The 1135-nt window shown below is 44.4% G+C and overlaps 1 protein-coding gene across 1 annotated transcript; it reads right to left on the bottom strand.

Annotated features, from left to right (window-relative positions):
* Position 1: 1 nt before the first annotated feature.
* Positions 2–817, bottom strand: TM35_000571280 (uncharacterized protein; the record flags this gene model as incomplete). Its single annotated transcript, XM_029030867.1, has 1 exon — positions 2–817. A coding segment is annotated over one exon (816 nt), but the record flags the coding sequence as incomplete, so codon positions are not given.
* Between the last annotated feature and the right edge of the window lie 318 nt (positions 818–1135).

Here is a 1135-nt window from a genome sequence, read left to right on the forward strand (position 1 = left end):
GTAGTGGTACACGCACCCACACAGAACTGCTGATACTGCTGCTGCTGTCTGCATCACCCTTCTTGTTGTTTGTGAGTTGAGGAGGAAGTGTTGTTATTGTTGTTGTTGTGGTGGTGGTGGTGGTTTCTGTATTATCTGCAGCACCTTCTTGGTTGTTTGTTGATTCACTTCCTTCAGTTGTAGTGCCATTCTCAGTACCAGATTGCCTGTCATTACCTCCTTCAGACTGTGCATTATTACTGCTGTCTCCATCATTAGTACCCGGTCCTGTTGTGACTGTGTTCTCTCGGCTTTGTGCATCTTGTGTGTCTTTGCCCTCCTCTTTTTCTCCTGGCGTTTGCGTGTCTTCTTGAGTTCCATGCTCGCCTTTATTTGATGAAGGATCAGACAGGCTTGGCTTCTGTTCATTGGGTCCATCTGCTCCAAGAGGATCTGTTAATGACTGTTGTGCAGAAACAGATGCGGTTGCAGTAGTGGTATCTCCTTTTCCTTTACCATTTGAGTTTTCAGCTGGGTCCCTGAGTTCTGTTCTTATATTTTGGTCCGCCATCTCTGTCCTTCGTGCCTCATCTACTCCCCCATCTTCAACTACTGGAAGTTTCCCTTGCATTTGTTCTTCCGATTGTGCCCCCAGCTGCTTAGAACCAGACCCACGTCCTGATCCGCCAGAAGCAATGGATATATGTCCACCCAAAGAATCTGAATTACCAGGAGCCTCCTGACCCTTTTTCTCCTCCTCCTCCTCGAACTCCCCNGTAAACAAAGCAGGTAGCACCTCATCAATACAGTCTTTGTCATTGTTGTGGATTACTTTCATAGACCAATACAAGAAAGAAGAAGAAGAGAAAGAGGCATAAATAGTGAGTGGATGCAGGACACAAATACTCACAGTGGAATAGAGAGAGAGGAGAACAACAGTACAGTAAACCAACAAAAAGGAATATTCTACTTGTATGATAATATGTACCCCTTAATAGAAAAAAAAAAGAGAACACCCCACAATACCCAAATAAGAGTGAGAGCCAAACACCCAAATACACACACAATACCCCATGGCTCTAGTTTATGTATATTAAATTACTGCACACACACACATCTGTGTGTACTAGCAAGAGATGTATACCGTCAGTGAGCA

The sequence above is a fragment of the Trypanosoma theileri genome (assembly GCF_002087225.1).
Source record: "Trypanosoma theileri isolate Edinburgh chromosome Unknown TM35_Tth_57_V1, whole genome shotgun sequence".
Classification (NCBI taxonomy): Eukaryota; Euglenozoa; class Kinetoplastea; order Trypanosomatida; family Trypanosomatidae; genus Trypanosoma; species Trypanosoma theileri.